This window comes from Schistocerca cancellata, chromosome 8 (genome assembly GCF_023864275.1).
Source record: "Schistocerca cancellata isolate TAMUIC-IGC-003103 chromosome 8, iqSchCanc2.1, whole genome shotgun sequence".
NCBI classification, from domain to species: domain Eukaryota; kingdom Metazoa; phylum Arthropoda; class Insecta; order Orthoptera; family Acrididae; genus Schistocerca; species Schistocerca cancellata.
In genome coordinates this window covers 458,876,771-458,891,852 of record NC_064633.1, presented here as the reverse complement: position 1 = coordinate 458,891,852, position 15,082 = coordinate 458,876,771, and the positions used below count along the sequence as shown (strand labels likewise).

The 15,082-nt window shown below is 42.8% G+C and overlaps 1 protein-coding gene across 1 annotated transcript in view; it reads left to right on the top strand.

Annotated features, from left to right (window-relative positions):
- Positions 1–2,440: 2,440 nt before the first annotated feature.
- LOC126095628 (UDP-glycosyltransferase UGT5-like) overlaps positions 2,441–15,082 on the top strand; it is a 57,433-nt gene continuing 44,791 nt past the window's right edge. Inside the window, exon 1 of the mRNA XM_049910392.1 lies at positions 2,441–2,620. Within this exon, the coding sequence (XP_049766349.1) occupies positions 2,441–2,620 (180 nt within the window). The remainder of the gene's footprint in view (positions 2,621–15,082) is intronic.

Here is a 15,082-nt window from a genome sequence, read left to right as displayed (position 1 = left end):
GGGCTTCCTCCTCGGAGAACTCCATGTACAAATTCGCGACCACAGGAGAGAGTGGGCTGCAGATTGCGACTCCTTCCATTTGTTCCTAGTATTCTTCATCAAATAGAAAATATGTAGAGGTCAGGAAATGTCTGAAAAGGTCGGTAGTCTTCTTGTCAAATTTCTGACCAGTAAGCTCCAGTGACTGTCATAGAGGCACCCTGGCGAATAACGAAACGACGTCAGAACTCACCAGGATATCTGAGTCTTTCATCCTGAAGTTGTCGAGGCGTTTTAAAAAAATCCACAGAACAGCGGATATGATGAAGGCATATACCACATAACAGCTTAGTATTTCCGCCAGGTATTTTGCTAGAAAATATGTGGGTGAATACGGAGGTGTCCCACAAATTTCCATCAAAAGAATTCACAATTTGGAGATACAAGACCCTCCCTTACCCCCAGATCAATAGTCCCAATACAGCTCTACACAGCCTGAGGCTCTGCTCTCGAGTGGCCCTCCTGGTTCCATAAGGATCTGGAGTGAAAGGTGAAAAAGAAAAGAAGATTCTCAGGAGTTCAGTTCGTCACCCAAAATATTGTGCTTGTTGGACGCTATGAACCAATAATATACCCATGGACTTCAATCTGCTTAAGCAATGTTCACTTTTCAGAATCGTTGCTCCACTGATCCAAGGAAAAAGAGATGGAGTTTCACAAACAGGTAAATTGGTTCCCTGTTGTTTATATATTGTTACAAAAATCATAATGGGGCATGTTAAATTTGTCACCTCCCCTCCGTTGATCTGTTATGCAGAAAACGCACGTGTCATAAACAATCCTGAAAGAAAGAACAGAGGAAATAGTAAATTTGTCTTTAGAACAATTATAAAGCGGTTCTCAAGGAATATCCCTCCTGCAGCTCCGATAGCAACATGATGTATATATTTGTGTATGTATGAGTGGTTTACGATTTGTTGCAGAAATGAAGTAAATACCAATTTTCTTTGCGGTATATTGCTTAGTGTTGTAGAATAACGAAAGTTAAGTATCCACTTGACTTAGGGATAGTTGAGTTTATATGCCTTTTTAAAGTATTTTCATGGTTTATGTTTGATTCAAAAGGATATCCTGGACTTTTATACCATCACAAAATACTTTGTTTTGTTCGGGTGATCGTAATAGAAAATTCATTCAATGCTGTGTTCAGGTTAATGAGTCTGTTCCATTATTTTTCAGAGTTAGGAAATAGATACCGGAATTCAAACGTCACTATTTATCTCTTCTAGCTAATTCTCGTAAAGTGCGTCCCAACAAAATTTCAACCACGGAAATAATAATTAAGGTCGCAAAACATGTTGCATGAAGGAGTCATTATAAAGCTGCAAATTTATTTTTAGGAAAACACAAGAAGTTTCTCACCAATGTTTAGACCACTTTAAGCAGGACCGCACTGAATTTGTTCACCGGTTTCGTATAAAACGTGGCTCAACTTATTCATGGTACAAACGAAACCAAAGCAACACAGTGATTGCAGGACAAGGTTTCTGGCGTCAAAGAAGGCGAAGCCGATTTCACTTCATGAATAAACTGTAGTAAATGGACCGCAATGTTTACCATGTAGGTTTGAAAGGCAAAAGTAAAGAGAAAATCGCGCATTATTGGGACAATGAAGTTTTTTGCTTTCATTCCACAAATTTGTCACCTTGCCTCCGTAGTTCCGTTTTGCAGAAAACGCAGGTGTCATGAACAATTCTGAAAGAAAGAACAGAGGAAATAGTAAATTTGTCTTTAGAACAATTTTAAAGCGTTTCTCAAGAAATATCCCTCCTGCACCTCTGAAACCAACATGACGTATTCAATTCTGTTGTCAATTGGGCGACAATGGCTGTTATAAAATAGTATCTACGTGTATTTCATATTGTTGTTGGCCTGAAAGATAGATGGATAAAGTCATACCTTTTTGTTGCCAAATGGAAGAACATTATGAGATAACTAATTGTTTATAAATAAAGATATAGTTACTTAACATGATGCTGTGAAAATAAAATATATGAAAATCACTAGCAAGTTTAACTTAGAACAGCAAGTAGACTCAAATCTAGATATCTACGTTTCGAAGGCAATTGTCTTAGCAACAATACTATCAAAGCACTCCTCATGATTCAGCTAATAACGTCAATATGACAGTGCCTTTCTTCTACTATTCCAGATTTCACTGACCTTCCGTCCCTTTGCTAGTTTAATATATCAGAAAAAATGCCTGTCGAAGAGTCGAAATGCTTTATGCCGTAGCTATTTATAGAATGAATCTATCCTTCTGCAGCAAGGTGTAGCTTTGCATGAAACGATGACAGAATGTGATGCTAAGAGCTGAGTTTCAGTATTTAATTGCCACAGAAACATTGTCTCGGCGTAGAACTTGGACTGTGTTTGCAGGTTCGCTGCCGACACGCTCGCCATGACTGCTGTGGCTCTGTTCCTGTTTCTGACTGTGGCGGCTAGAGTGACTCATTCTGCCAGGATTCTGGGCGTCATCCCGACGCCCTCCATCAGCCACCAGCTGCCTTTCAGACTCATAGTGCTCGAGCTCATCAGGAGAGGGCATCAGGTGACACTCATAACAACAGACCCGATAAGAGTAAGTCGATATCATCATCATCGTCAGCCAATTCATTCACTTGATGGTATGTCATCAGCATGCAAAGTGGACCCCATCCAGTACTTCGATTTATGCCGATCTTGAGCTTACTGTTACCAATTGTATCCATCTGTCTTGAGTGAGTCTCTGTTCCATTTCTCTGATGGTCTTCCCCTTAGTCTTTTTTGGTAAACTGGTCTCTAATCTAGTATTTGTTTTGACCATCTACTCTCATTTCTCTAAATACATGACCAGGCCACTGCCATTTCTAGGCATTTACTCTTTCCATTATGTTACTTCCCTTTCTTGTACGTCTGATATCTACTGCTTCCTTTCTGTGGTTCTTTGTGTGACCAAATACTAATCTTCTTATATTTCCTTGAACAACTGTGAGTTTTCTAACATTGAGCTCGTTTAGTGCTCATGTCTTGCCGCTGTAAGCTGTTATTGGTCGAAAACTGTTAACATAGCTCAGTCGACATGTTAAACTTGTAATATGGATGGTATCCTCCGTAAGCTTGCCAGCCTAATTCAATATATCACAATATTTCTGGTTTTAACTCTAGGTTCGTACGAATGGCGCACAAAATGTGTCACGATTTTGTTTTAAAAGCTTTACTGTCAAGACAAATTCAAAGGAACATGTACTGTCATGGAAAGCACTTTGTGGAGGATTGCTGTAACTCAGCACATGTCAGTATGCCCACCAGTTTGATTCCTAGTTTCGTTAGTTCGAAGAGTGATGTTAGCAATAACTCTACGGCACATGACTTCCGTGACTTCACTGCAAGCTTGAAGAATAAGGCGCTGAGCTCTATGTGGACTTCCGGGAAAATTATTTCCTTTGGTTGCCCCAAACAAAGAAGTCACGTGGGTTGGGGTCTGGACTATCGGGGGGACAAAAATTGTCCATCAATGACACGACCTGGAAATCTGAGTGAAATGACCCGCAAATTGAAACGCTCGTGTAAGAAATTCAAATGCATTTGCTGTGTTCCAGTGTGTTCCATGTATCTGATGACTGCCTGCCTGGAGGTATTGCAGGCCAGCCACGGAGGCCACGCCTGCCGGTCGAATGGGTCCCGCGGGACTGCACTATGCTCCCCCCCTCCCTTCCCCCTTTTTTGTGGGTCTTAGCCTGAAGGCCAGCCTTGTCGGACAGTGTCACTCGAGCAGTGAAACAGGCATCACGAATGTAACAGTGAAGGTTATGAACGTCACAATGGCAAGAGCGAATTATTCAATTCCACAACAAATATTTATTTACAATTTGTGTGGGTGTACGGAATCTGCTAGTACTATTCGGAGATTGCTGAACAGAAGTTTCCGGGTGTTCAAGTTCTGAGTCGTGATGCAGTTCACAAATTAGTGAATAAATTTTGTGAAACAGGAAGTATTCAAGACAATAGCGTAAACGACAACGTACAGTGCTCACAGAGGCCTGACTCGACTTTGCATATCGCCTGGAAAATACGCCTAAAACTCTCTTAGACGCTTTTGCAGTGAACTCAAATATCATGCACCTCTGTACAAAGAGGTATTAGCTGCTTGTGCTAAGGCCCTATAGACTATATGCAGTACAAGAACTTTGACCTGGTGATTCTGCACACAGGTTTAAGTTTTGTGAATGGGTTTTAAAACAAGTGCATGATGGTGAAATCGATCGTTACCTCATTATGTTTTCAGATGAGGCTTCATTCCATTTACTGGGTATTTTAATTCCCAAAACTATCGACACTGGAGTGCAGATAGACCTGTTGTGCTTCATGAGGAATCCCTTGATGATGAGAAAATAGCGGTGTGATGATGATGATGAAGTCCCATACTCCTCGACAGAGCGTAGGGGAACGATGCGGGGAACCCACACCGCCATACTAGGCAAGATCCTAGTGGAGGTCGTTTGTCATTGCCTTCCGCCAACTGTAATGGGGATGAATGTGGTGTGCAGTTGATGGTGACAGAATAATAGGCCCAATTTTTTTTAATGACCTAGTTACAAGTGAAAGATATGTGCAAAACATTTTGCGAGCGTTTTTCAATGAAGTTAGTGAAAGAGAACAAAGCTTTGCATTTCGGCAGGATTCGATAAGGGCTCATATTGTGGCCAATGTTTCTGTGCTTCCAATTCACCATGTGTTCGATGAAAGAGTGATTAGTAAAAATATCTGGCCCACTAGACCCCGACGATTTTTATTTGTGGGGTGCACTGAAGGACAAAGTGTACACAACAAATCTTCACATGATAGAGGAGCTCAAGGATAATATCTAAGAATCAATTAACTCACTATCTCAGAGAGAATTACATTGTGTGAATAATAATTTCTTGTGTGGATGTCAGAAATGCGTGAAAAATAATGGCAGGCAGTTGCAGCATCTTCTTGGGGGACACAGGTGAGTACAAAATTTATTTGCTCATATTTTAAATGTAGTCATGTGGTACCGCAGCAGTAGACAGGGGACACGGCATCTGATCTCCAGCGCTTGCGCTGCACTGCATCTACTGCGCCGCACAAGCGGTCATCAGATAAATGGAGCAAGCTCTACATAAGATGGCCATTTGACTAACGTAGGACTGCAGCTCCAAAGTGTACGAAGTCGCTATGTTGACTTGTTTTCCAGCAGTTTTGTTTGTGGTGTATAAAAGTGAATAAAGTCAGTATTATTGCTGTGTTTAGAATTGAATAATGTGACATGAAGTTGCTAATCAGCCAAGAGTATTTTTTACTTAAATTTAAAATGCATTAATTTTATAATATGTCGAATTTAGCAAATGGTGGACAAGTTTTAAGTTGCTGTGTTGATTAAGATACCGGTAAGATGATCAAGGTTTTAAATAACCAAACGGAGCAGAAATCGTGGTCTTTCGTCGTCATATTGCACAGCCAATGCGCTGCTTGGTGCCCAACAATTCCAAATTTAGATTACAGAACTCTTCGTAGCAGTGAACTTAAAATCACAGTTATATTATCAGTGACTGAAGATTTCTAGCAGCGGTAAACTGGTTACTGTTTAAATACTTCTGTGTTGTAGATTTTTAAAATTATTTTATTGCTCCATTCCAAGCCTTAGTTCGCGCTTGTTATTGACTGAAAATGCTCTGCTTCCCCGTCAAAGTATTTATTGTATGCTATCTTGGCACTGTATTGCATTCAGTTAACAAATTTTATGTGAGACCACTATTCGAATAAATCTGTGTGTTTACTTGAATAAACAGATATTCCAAGAGTAACTCATCTATTATTGACCACATTATCATGCTATTGGATTGTTTTGTGGTATTTATCCTTCAATGATTTATATTCGTTATCATTTATTCCATTAATTCTTTGCTAAAATTTTTGCTAATTAATGTGCTTTGCGAGTGAACCATACTTATAAAAGGGCTTAAAGCAACAGTGCATGACTGAACCACTTTTTATTAAGTGAGCTACTCTGAAACTCTAGGTCGTGTACTTGCCTTAAATTGGTGAAGCTGATATAGTTGATCACGACAGCAATAAAATCTAACTGGCAGGCAGAGTTGCAAGGATCACCAACCTGTCATTGAAGCAGGCGATTATATTCCTGATGCTTGAGTCAATATGTGTGACAGTAAGGTGATAACAAGTAAAGTCAAATTAGACGCACATTCGATTCTCAGAGTGGGAGCTGATTCAGTATCACAATATCTCAAGTCTACGAAACGAGATAGCAGTAAATACCGTATGGAATAAAGAACTATAAGTTAATCCTTGATTAGGCCCAGCAGATCATGTTTGCTTCTGACTGCCAATTGCTTTTGCCGGACCTCCACAACTGTTGCACGAGGCATAGTGAATCCTACTACACTCTTCCAACCAAGGAAAAATGCTTGTAAGTACTGAGGACTGGACTCTATTGCACTGTTCAGAGGTTGAGGTAGAAGCTTATTACATGACATTTTCGCTCCTAGAAATACTGTACATACCCATATCCATTACTGAGAAATTATTTAGATTGTTACCAATGTTGGGAGACCATCATACAAGCACATAACCTTAACACACAATATTTTGCATGATACGAGGTGCATTCAAGTTCTAAGGCCTCCGATTTTTTTTCTCCGGACTGGAAAGAGATAGAAACATGCGCATTGTTTTAAAATGAGGCCGCGTTCATTGTCAATACGTCCCAGAGATGGCAGCACCGTACGGCAGATGGAATTTTACCGCCAGCGGCGAGAATGAGAACTGTTTTAAATACTTAAAATGGCGACGTTTTCCTTACTTGAACAGCGTGCAATCATTCATTTTCTGAATTTGCGTGGTGTGAAGCCAATTGAAATTCATCGACAGTTGAAGGAGACATGTGGTGATGGAGTTATGGATGCGTTGAAAGTGCATTCGTGGGTGCAACAGTTTAATGAAGGCAGAACATCGTGTGACAACAAACCGAAACAACCTCGGGCTCGCACAAGCAGGTCTGACGACATGATCGAGAAAGTAGAGAGAATTGTTTTGGGGGATCGCTGAATGACTGTTGAACAGATCGCCTCCAGAGTTAGCATTTCTGTGGGTTCTGTGCACACAATCCTGCATGACAACCTGAAAATGCGAAAAGTGTCATCCAGGTGGGTGCCACGAATGCTGACGGACGACCACACGGCTGCCCGTATGGCATGTTGCCAAGCGATGTTGACGCGCAACGACAGCATGAATGGGACTTTCTTTTCGTCAGTTGTGACAATGGATGAGACGTGGATGCCATTTTTCAATCCAGAAACAAAGCGCCAGTCAGCTCAATGGAAGCACAGAGATTCACTGCCACCAAAAAAATTACGAGTAACCGCCAGTGCTGAAAAAATGATGGTGTCCCTGTTCTGGGACAGCGAGGGCGTAATCCTTACCCATTGCGTTCCAAAGGGCACTACGGTAACAGGTGCATCCTACGAAAATGTTTTGAAGAACAAATTCCTTCCTGTACCGCAACAAAAGCGTCCGGGAAGGGCTGCGCGTGTGCTGTTTCACCAAGACAACGCACCCGCACATCGAGCTAACGTTACGCAACAGTTTCTTCGTGATAACAACTTTGAAGTGATTCCTCATGCCCCCTACTCATCTGACCTGCACCTGGCTCCTAGTGACTTTTGGCTTTTTCCAGCCGTGCTGCTATTGCCTCAGCGATTTTCCAGTGGTCAAAACAGACTCCTAAAGAAGCCTTCGCCGCTGCCATGGAATCATGGCGTCAGCATTGTGAAAAATGTGTACGTCTGCAGGGCGATCACGTCGACAAGTAACGCCAGTTTCATCGATTTCGGGTGAGTAGTTAATTAGAAAAAAAATCGGAGGCCTTAGAACTTGAATGCACCTCGTACATACAGAGTGTTTCCGTAAGAGCATGCAAAAATGTAACAGTACATAGAGGATGGTCCACTGAACAATTTGAGGTAGGGAACATGGGGTCGGAGAAGCCAGCTTAAGGAGATACCAGGAAAAAAATCACATTACCGTCTACTTTTTTATTTACATTAGTTAATTGCAAATACCATCATTGACACAATGAATGTACAGTTTGTACCGTACCTTGTAAAACGTGCTGAAACTGATGGCCATTAGCCTCAATGCAAGCATGACATCGGCGAGCAAGATTCTGATGCACCATGACAAATATACCTTGTGTGTTTCGAATCACATGACGGGCAGCTGCAATTCTGGCAACTAGTTCCATATCTGATGTCTCATACACAAGTGACTGTAGATATCCCCATAGGAAATGATCAAGGGGATTCAGGTCAGGTGACGTCGCAGGCCATGGAATAGCATCTCCTCTTCCAATTCAGCGAGCAGGAAATACTGTACCAGTACTGATCCATCGTATTGTGCTGTACGTCTCTGAACAGCACTAATTAATGAATGGGTCTGTAGTTGATTAGTAGCACATTCTGTCATGGGAAAATGGAAGTACGACCCAACAGAGTCATCTTATGGACAAGTAAAGTAAACAAAACCTGCATCATGACTCCCTGGAAATCAGGCTCGTCCTCCTCCTTTCCTTGCAGGAAATAAGGGAGGTACATATAAATAAACAGCACAGTTTGTGTAAACTTGTACCCACATTAGTTGTAAATAAGCTGGAAAACAGTAATATTAGACAAAGCGGTAGACAAGTTTACTCCCACATCTCCTTAATCTGACTTCTCCGACTCCAGACTGCCTATCTCAAACTGTTCAGTGGAGCAATCTCTATGTCTTGTTACATCTGTGCACGCTCTTTTGGAAACACTGTGTATGTAGAGACAGTGGCCCCGAACGAGGATATGCTGAGTGCAACTCCTTCTATGTTGCTGTAAGCTAAGCCAAATAAAGTAGAGTTATGGCCAGTTGGTCATATATTTTACAAATATAATATTCAATAATTTTTTAATGCAGGATATAAACAGCCCACCCTTTGCACACATTCTATTGTAATGACCTGCATTCGATACCAACGAAGGGATCTTCAACTGAATAAGTTACAGGTGCTTATAATTTTTTAAAATCAAAACGAGAGAATAACAACCATATAAAAAACCTTAAGCAATATTAGAAGTATTAAAAATAGGTAAAGTATTATTTATATTAATTAACATTGCATGGAGATGTAATAAAAACATATGAGCTAATGTGCTCAAGTCACATAAGTAAAAGTTATCTTGTAAAGCCAACATTAAAAGCATGAGTGTACCAAGCCTCCAGGACTGACATTACACTGAAAGATTTGTCAACTGATTTTGCCGCTAAATGGAAACAGCGCAGTGCACACCACCTATGGGGCATGAAAAGCACAGAGTGGCACACATTAAGAAAACAGTTACTTTACGAATGGAAACAGTTATAAGAAGAGACCAAGTTTAACAACAGAAGTATAAAGATAGGTAATAAACGAAATAAACAGAAAATGCTGTAAAATGAAGCAGCAGTTATACGTGCCACATTAAAGTGCTTCAAGTAGCAGTATTAACGTAGTAGGAGTAATAGCAACGGGATACTATAAAAACAGTTAAAAGAGGAGGAAAGTGATGTTTGAGAAGTATGCCTACAGCCAAAGAACGGCAGTATGTCAAATAGTTGCGAATAGCGGTTGAAGGCCTTTGAAGAAAGTTTCATTTGCAGTTACAGCCATTAATTGAGACCGACTGTCAGTAACACACAGATGCTTAAAAGTTTCCAGTTCTACATGAAAGCTATAACCTTTCCTTCCTTTATGGAAGATAGTAACCTCATCTACTCCCTTAAGTTTCTGGCCTGTAAAAAGCTCGTGATCCGCGAAGGACGAATTATGCACATTGGTATTCTTTCTTTCTGATGAATGTTCCTTAAATCTGATACTGATGACTGTTCCAGTCTGTCTTATGTAACAAACTCGGCAAGTGTCACAGGTGACTTTGTAAACCCTTGAATTACACAAAGGAATATTCGAAGATGTCAAATTTTGAATTAGGTTTTTCTGCAAACTGCTACTTATGGAAAAATCAACTTTGCATCCATATCCTTTTTCTAGCAGACATGGAATTTTATAGAAAATAGTCCCTAAGAACAGTTTTGTGAAATTTTGTTACCTTCCTCATTGTCATTGTTAGCAATATTGGCTAAAGTAGTAACTCTGCTGCTAGTTTTCTCTTTGAAAATGTTATGGGATAGGGAAGGTATTAACTGCTATGGTTCTTATTAAATTCATTTTAACTTTACATTCTTAGTTTAGTCTTCAAGATTGTAATATTCAATAATTATAGATTGCAGCAGCCAGCTGGTCAGAAAACGGAGAAGAGGTGCTTTCACTATTCAGTCGGTTAGTCTCCAAAGAATTCACACACTGTCTGAAACACCTGTATTACTTCCTGTTCCTGTAGAGTTGTGGGGGGAGTGTGGAAAGTGTCCCCATGCAATGCAAATTATGTGCCCAATCCGACTGCCTCTCAATCTCTGCACGAATGGAGTTGCTGATGTGATAACGTTTGGAGACTGCCTGAACAATGCCGCTCGCATTGTTCCTAATTCGTCAGCTGGCACTATGGTCTGTCATCTTGGTTCATCAGTGGCTACCTGCTATTAGCTGTAGAAGATGATTGATACCATAGTGTAGTATCAGCAGGGTGCTGATGGAGTATCTCACAGTAACAGTAGCAGAACATTGTGATAACTGGAGTGGTCTCCATGGGCGTGGACAATATGGAAGAAAAGAGCTTCCGTGTTTGGGTGTGCCAATGACCAGAACGTGAGTGAGTTTCCCGATTGGTTGGTGCACCAAAGTGGACAGCCAATTTTGCCTCCCAATAACGGTGTACCACACTCAGCCATGTAACACGGAGTACGAACTAGGCATGGCGGTTATCGCTGAAACAACCGGTTTTCGGTTATATAGGTGTTTTTGAGCTTAAGTTTAACCTAACTATGAAAGCGGCACAAAATAACCGGTTTTTAAAATAATCGATTTTCGTTATTTTATTACTACTATTTTACGTAAATAACGTGCACTGAACAAAGACTGAAAAATTCTAAGACATCTTCACACTTTTGCTTTCGAAGGTTCAAGATACGTAGAATGTTAATATAAAATAAAACAATAAAAGAAAAATTAGTCTGTTCACTGTTACCGACTTGTCTCGAAAGATAATGATTGAGTGACTAAACTATTTGGGCATTACGAACGATCAGCGCTAAAGGATAAAGACAACTCTCTTTTACAAGGGCTGGTTGAACCGTCTAATAGACCACATCACACGGCAACAGGTACATCATTGTCTCAGCAATAGTGTACTGATTCTTAAGTGTTCACTGCTCCTTTCTACCTATCGGTTTTTCCTATTGTCTTTGATAATCCTATATTTAAAAACAACGGAAAATTTGCCAATAAACATTAATCATCCAGAATGAAATTTTCACTACAGCGGAGTGTTCGCTAACGTGAAGCTCTCTGAAAAATTAAAATTTCGTGCTGGACTGAGTATCGGATGTGGGACCTTTGCCTTTTGCGGACAAGTGCTCTACCCACTGAGCTACCCAAGCACGACTCACGACCCCTCCTCATAGCTGTACTTCCGCCAGTATCTTGTCTCCTACCATACGAACTTCACAGAAGCTCTCCTGCAGAACTTGCAGGACTGGCACCATTGTGGAGAAACGGCTTAGCTACAACCTTGGAGAATGAAATCTTGATTCTTCAGCAGAATGTGCGCTGGTATAAAGCTTACTGGCAGATTAAAACCGTGTGCTGGACCGAAATTCGAATGTGGAGCCTTTGCCTTTTGCAAGTGCTCTAAAGATTGAGCTACCCAAGCTTGGCGCACGACCCTTCCTCATAGCTTCACTTCTGCCAGTACCTCATCTCCGACCTTCCAAACTACCCAGAAGGTCTCCTGCGAAAATTGCAGGACGACTTCCGGCAGAAAGACAATTTTAAGCTTCCAGGGAGTTTCATGTCAGTGCACACTTCACTTCAGAGTGAAAATTTCATTCTGTTTATATCCCCCAGGCTGTGGCTAAACCTTGTCTCTTCAACATCCTATCTTCCACAAGTGCTAGCCCTGGTTCAAATAGGTCAGATGGTTATAAACACTATGGGACTTCACATCTGAGATCATCAGTCCCCTAGACTTAGAACTAGTTAAACCTAACTAACCTAAGGACATCACACACATCCGTACCCGAGGCAGGATTCGAACCTGCGACCGCAGCAGCAGCGCGGTTCCGGACTGAAGCGCCTAGAACTGCTCGGCCACAACGTCCGGCCTGCTAGTCCTGCAAGTTTCGCAGGAGAACTTTGCCTTAGGCAGTGCAGTGGTGCAGATGTGTTGTTTGTGTCCTCAATGTGGAGCGAGCGCTCGTGTTGTTTACTCAGTAATCGGCCATTTCGTGTGCGCCGACCTAGGCATATAGTTGAATACGGAAAACTGAAGCTCAGATTTATGTTCCAAAACAAATTTGCACGACCAAAAGCACTTGAAGTAGAACGACTTTTGGAAGAAGAGATCAAAATCTCAGCAGCATACATTTATCCTTAATGAGTAGTATAGTATATGTAAAGATAATCAACAACGCAACTTGGGAACAGATCATTTGGGAAACGAAACAAGACCTTAATTTTTGCCACGCTGAGGCCAACGAGGGTACTATGGACGTCGATGGTGCTGGTTTGGGACTCCGCACAATCAGCATATTTGTACTTCTATTGGACTCCTGTACGGCACAGTGCATATTCATGTTAAGGAAAGATGGACGCAATTCCGAACATATCCTGTCCTGAACGGAGTCCGACAGGTCTGAACTTGTTCTCACATATCTGTGTATTGGAGTGCCATCGTCATTTACCTCAGACAACCAAAATCCTGTTCTAGATGTGAGAAGGAGTGGCAACTCTGATCCGAATGCATCCAATGCTGGAAGACGCAGCTGCTGCTTACAGACATGGTACTGCCATCACAGCCGATGCAGCTTGCCATGACTTACGTTGCCGCCATCACGACTGCTGCCACTTCACCACAGCATGTGGCACCCTCTTATGATGTAACACAGCATCCTCCGATGTAGTCGCAATATGAAACGTCCGTTATCCGTGTTGCAGACTCCACTCTGACAGCACCTTCCCCAAAGACAGATGACAAGGTTCATGACGATAGAATGGCGATAGACTCACTGATCTTGCTAGCTGTGGCCTTTGTGCAAGAGCATCGTGAGTCAAGTCTTCACCTACCACCGATGGACACACCCAAAATCAACGATACCCTAAGCGTTGTAAGCAGAGGCGCAGAGCAACTTCAGAAAGACTTGGGATCATCTGCTGGAGGATGAGGTCTCCTTCTGCCACGACACGCTCCCATGGAGGCAGCCACCACTGGCTGCTGTCTGGGAACGCAGAATGGGAACGAGGAAGTTACGTATTACCCACAGCTGAGCGATTAGCCATCAGTCTACGAGATGGGTACTGTCCCCACCCCCTCCCCCCACGCAACCATCTTGTGCCCTGAGTAGACGATGAAAGATGGTCTTGCTGTACGTTCAGCAACGTGGGAGAAGGACGTTACACTGTAGGGGCCCGTGCCAGTGTTGTGGGCCCTTTAGGAACAGGTCCAGCCGAATTTGAAAAAAATGCAGCTTGATGCTCAACAGGCATTTCTGACCTAATGAGTTACATAGCACCTGAAGGTCGATGACAGGTTTATCGTATCACTACAGTTAACCTCAATACGACTGGAACAATGGTCAGGCTCCATATGCTGCAAGAGATGCTTCCGCTTTATTGCAAGAAGTTCCCATAGCTTCCCTCCCTGACTTCCATGGTAATGTGACATGACATCGATGGATTGGACTGGCAGCAGTTCGTGATACTAGTGCAGGATGATACTGAAATCGAAGATGTGACCTACCTCCCTTCAGCTAGGAGGATGGCGATCGTGGCACTGGGCACACGTATTATTAACGTTTACTTCCATCAGGAACCAACAAACGCTGGGAGAGATTGCAGTTCTACTTGGAGGAAATCGTCTCTGTTTCTTGGTTGTTACGATTAACATACACTCCTGGAAATGGAAATAAGAACACCGTGAATTCATTGTCCCAGGAAGGGGAAACTTTATTGACACATTCCTGGGGTCAGATACATCACATGATCACACTGACAGAACCACAGGCACATAGACACAGGCAACAGAGCATGCACAATGTCGGCACTAGTACAGTGTATATCCACCTTTCGCAGCAATGCAGGCTGCTATTCTCCCATGGAGACGATCGTAGAGATGCTGGATGTAGTCCTGTGGAACGGCTTGCCATGCCATTTCCACCTGGCGCCTCAGTTGGACCAGTGTTCGTGCTGGACATGCAGACCGCGTGAGACGACGCTTCATCCAGTCCCAAACATGCTCAATGGGGGACAGATCCGGAGATCTTGCTGGCCAGGGTAGTTGACTTACACCTTCTAGAGCACGTTGGGTGGCACGAGATACATGCGGACGTGCATTGTCCTGTTGGAACAGAAAGTTCCCTTGCCGGTCTAGGAATGGTAGAACGATGGGTTCGATGACGGTTTGGATGTACCGTGCACTATTCAGTGTCCCCTCGACGATCACCAGTGGTGTACGGCCAGTGTAGGAGATCGCTCCGCACACCATGATGCCGGGTGTTGGCCCTGTGTGCCTCGGTCGTATGCAGTCCTGATTGTGGCGCTCACCTGCACGGCGCCAAACACGCATACGACCATCATTGGCACCAAGGCAGAAGCGACTCTCATCGCTGAAGACGACACGTCTCCATTCGTCCCTCCATTCACGCCTGTCGCGACACCACTGGAGGTGGGCTGCACGATGTTGGGGCGTGAGCGGAAGACGGCCTAACGGTGTGCGGGACCGTAGCCCAGCTTCATGGAGACGGTTGCGAATGGTCCTCGCCGATACCCCAGAAGCAACAGTGTCCCTAATTTGCTGGGAAGTGGCGGTGCGGTCCCCTACGGCACTGCGTAGGATCCTACGGT